The sequence below is a fragment of the Phaethon lepturus genome, unplaced genomic scaffold (genome assembly GCF_000687285.1).
Source record: "Phaethon lepturus isolate BGI_N335 unplaced genomic scaffold, ASM68728v1 scaffold1835, whole genome shotgun sequence".
Lineage (NCBI taxonomy): Eukaryota > Metazoa > Chordata > Aves > Phaethontiformes > Phaethontidae > Phaethon > Phaethon lepturus.
In genome coordinates this window covers 70361-72414 of record NW_010540967.1, presented here as the reverse complement: position 1 = coordinate 72414, position 2054 = coordinate 70361, and the positions used below count along the sequence as shown (strand labels likewise).

The following is a 2054-nucleotide window of genomic DNA, read 5'->3' as shown; positions in this document are numbered from 1 at the left end:
CCCCTGTAAACAAAATTCTGTGTAAGAACTTTGCACTTCCAGTCAACGTATTAAAATAGATCATATTAATAAATACAGTTTGCTGGACAGGTATGCAACTCTTCCTACCATTTGTTTAGACTGTCATTATCCTTTCAGCACAGTATTTTTGCTTGCTCCGAGTGAGACTGAGATTGGAAAGTAGGCACAAACCTTTACTAAATTTTCTGCTTTAAGATTCTACCACAGATATATGCTATCTTATATACATTGTATGCCTACTACAACGGCTGATCTTTTCCCTGCTGTCACAAACACATTTCAGACACTCCATTTTTAGTCTTGAATATGCAAAATAACTTTTTTCCCCAATAGCTACACGATTATTCATCAAGTAGGAATTTTTTTCATAATTGACTGGGGTACTATTTCCCCATAGCAGTGCTGAAGCTACAAAGGATTTCTGAAAGCAGGGTTCATGACTTCAGACAAAATATTCCTTTCTTCATAGAATCTTGCCTACAGGAAGTCACACCAACTGGTAATACCCAAGTCTGCTACTGCGAAAACAAAGTTTGGAGTCTGTCTCAAGAGATTACCACTTTCAAAGATCCAGCTTGCCTTCCTATCTGCAAATACGAGTTCATCAGTTAAAAACTACCATCAGCTCCATGCTGGTAGGAAACAATAGGGGAAAACTGGTGAGGGGAAAAACCTGGCTACTTGGAACGTATTTGACATCACTGATGAAGGATTTATTTTCAAAAATAACAAAATGACTAACTAAATTTAAAGCTTTCAACAGACTTATCCTCAGAATTTAATTTGTTCTTCCCTTAATAACTGCCACTGATACAAGAGCAAGACACTCTGTTGCAAGCCTAAAATAATTGAAGTTGCATTTTCATCTTCAGTCCTTTTTAATAGTTCTGTGAAAGCTATTGGACTGTTATTGAGAAAGTACAGCACATCTTGTGAAAATACCAACTCAAAAAGATGCATCTCCTCCTTCACCCTGTGATTGCTCTCTTGGGGAAATACTTTGCTGCATTTGCAACCTTTCAAATTCAAGGTGCGAAGCAGAGCTCAATGTTTTGACTCAAGACCTGGAAAAGTCCTGCAATACGCACATTCCCACTTCTCGTCTCCCCATTCTCTCCAGCCTAGCAGCCACTTTCTAGGTTTTGCCAGCTTTGTGTTATGCCTGAGAAGATAAAAAACACGTCTGATGTTGAAGATGTGAAACAGCAGTGCTAGCATGAATGCAATAGTATAGGTATTGAAAATGTCGCCTTTGTATCTTGGAGATGGGCTGTTTCAGCCCATCTTATCCACACAGCAGCACTGACACTGTTTCAGGTGTTGGCCCTTCTTTCCAAGGACTCCCGGAAAAGCAGCAGACCTGAAGCTTGTAAAAGAAACCCCTTTCTTCAAGAGCGGCATTTCCCAACAGATTTGTGATTCACCTCTGTATTCGGGTTATGCAGAACACTGGATATTCAACACGTCAGCGCTGTCACATCTGACATGTCTTTTATCCACTTCTGCTATAAAAATTTACTCCATGGCTCGATTTTTTAAAAATCTTGTTGGTGCTCTCAGGACTGTAAGCACAAGGTTCACTGGAGCAGTACTGTCTTACTGAGTTCCCAGGCAGGCTAGATATCAGTCCTGAGCAAAGTGGATTACCGTTATTTATTTTAATTAATTTACCGTTCATTATTTTAATTACCATTACCAAATTAGTGATAGAATCCCACACCAATTTAAATACTGCTGTTACTGTTCCCTTACTGACCATGCTTAGAAAAATGCTGATGTGCTTATCCCACTCTTGTCACCTGTCTCTGTACACAAAGGCTCAAATATCATATAACTGTGTGCATGTGAATAAATATTTTCACAATAATACATGATTTATAACAAAGTATATTTGCAAAAATATTAAAAGAAATAAAGATGTGAGCTGGAGCTTCCAATGGAAGCAGATGGGAGCCGGAGGAAGAAGTCCTCCCAAATGCAGATGGAGAAGGCAGAACGTGAAGGGGAGAGGGGAATGTCAGGAACTGAAACAA

The 2054-nt window shown here is 39.2% G+C and overlaps 1 protein-coding gene across 1 annotated transcript in view; it reads right to left on the bottom strand.

Annotated features, from left to right (window-relative positions):
* Positions 1 to 2054, bottom strand: part of EPB41L4A (erythrocyte membrane protein band 4.1 like 4A) — a gene marked incomplete at its 5' end in the record, with an annotated part of 61068 nt that overhangs the window by 39767 nt on the left and 19247 nt on the right. The window contains 1 exon segment of the mRNA XM_010287572.1: positions 1 to 3. This exon segment is cut by the window's left edge and continues 95 nt beyond it. Coding sequence (XP_010285874.1) covers positions 1 to 3 — 3 coding nt within the window.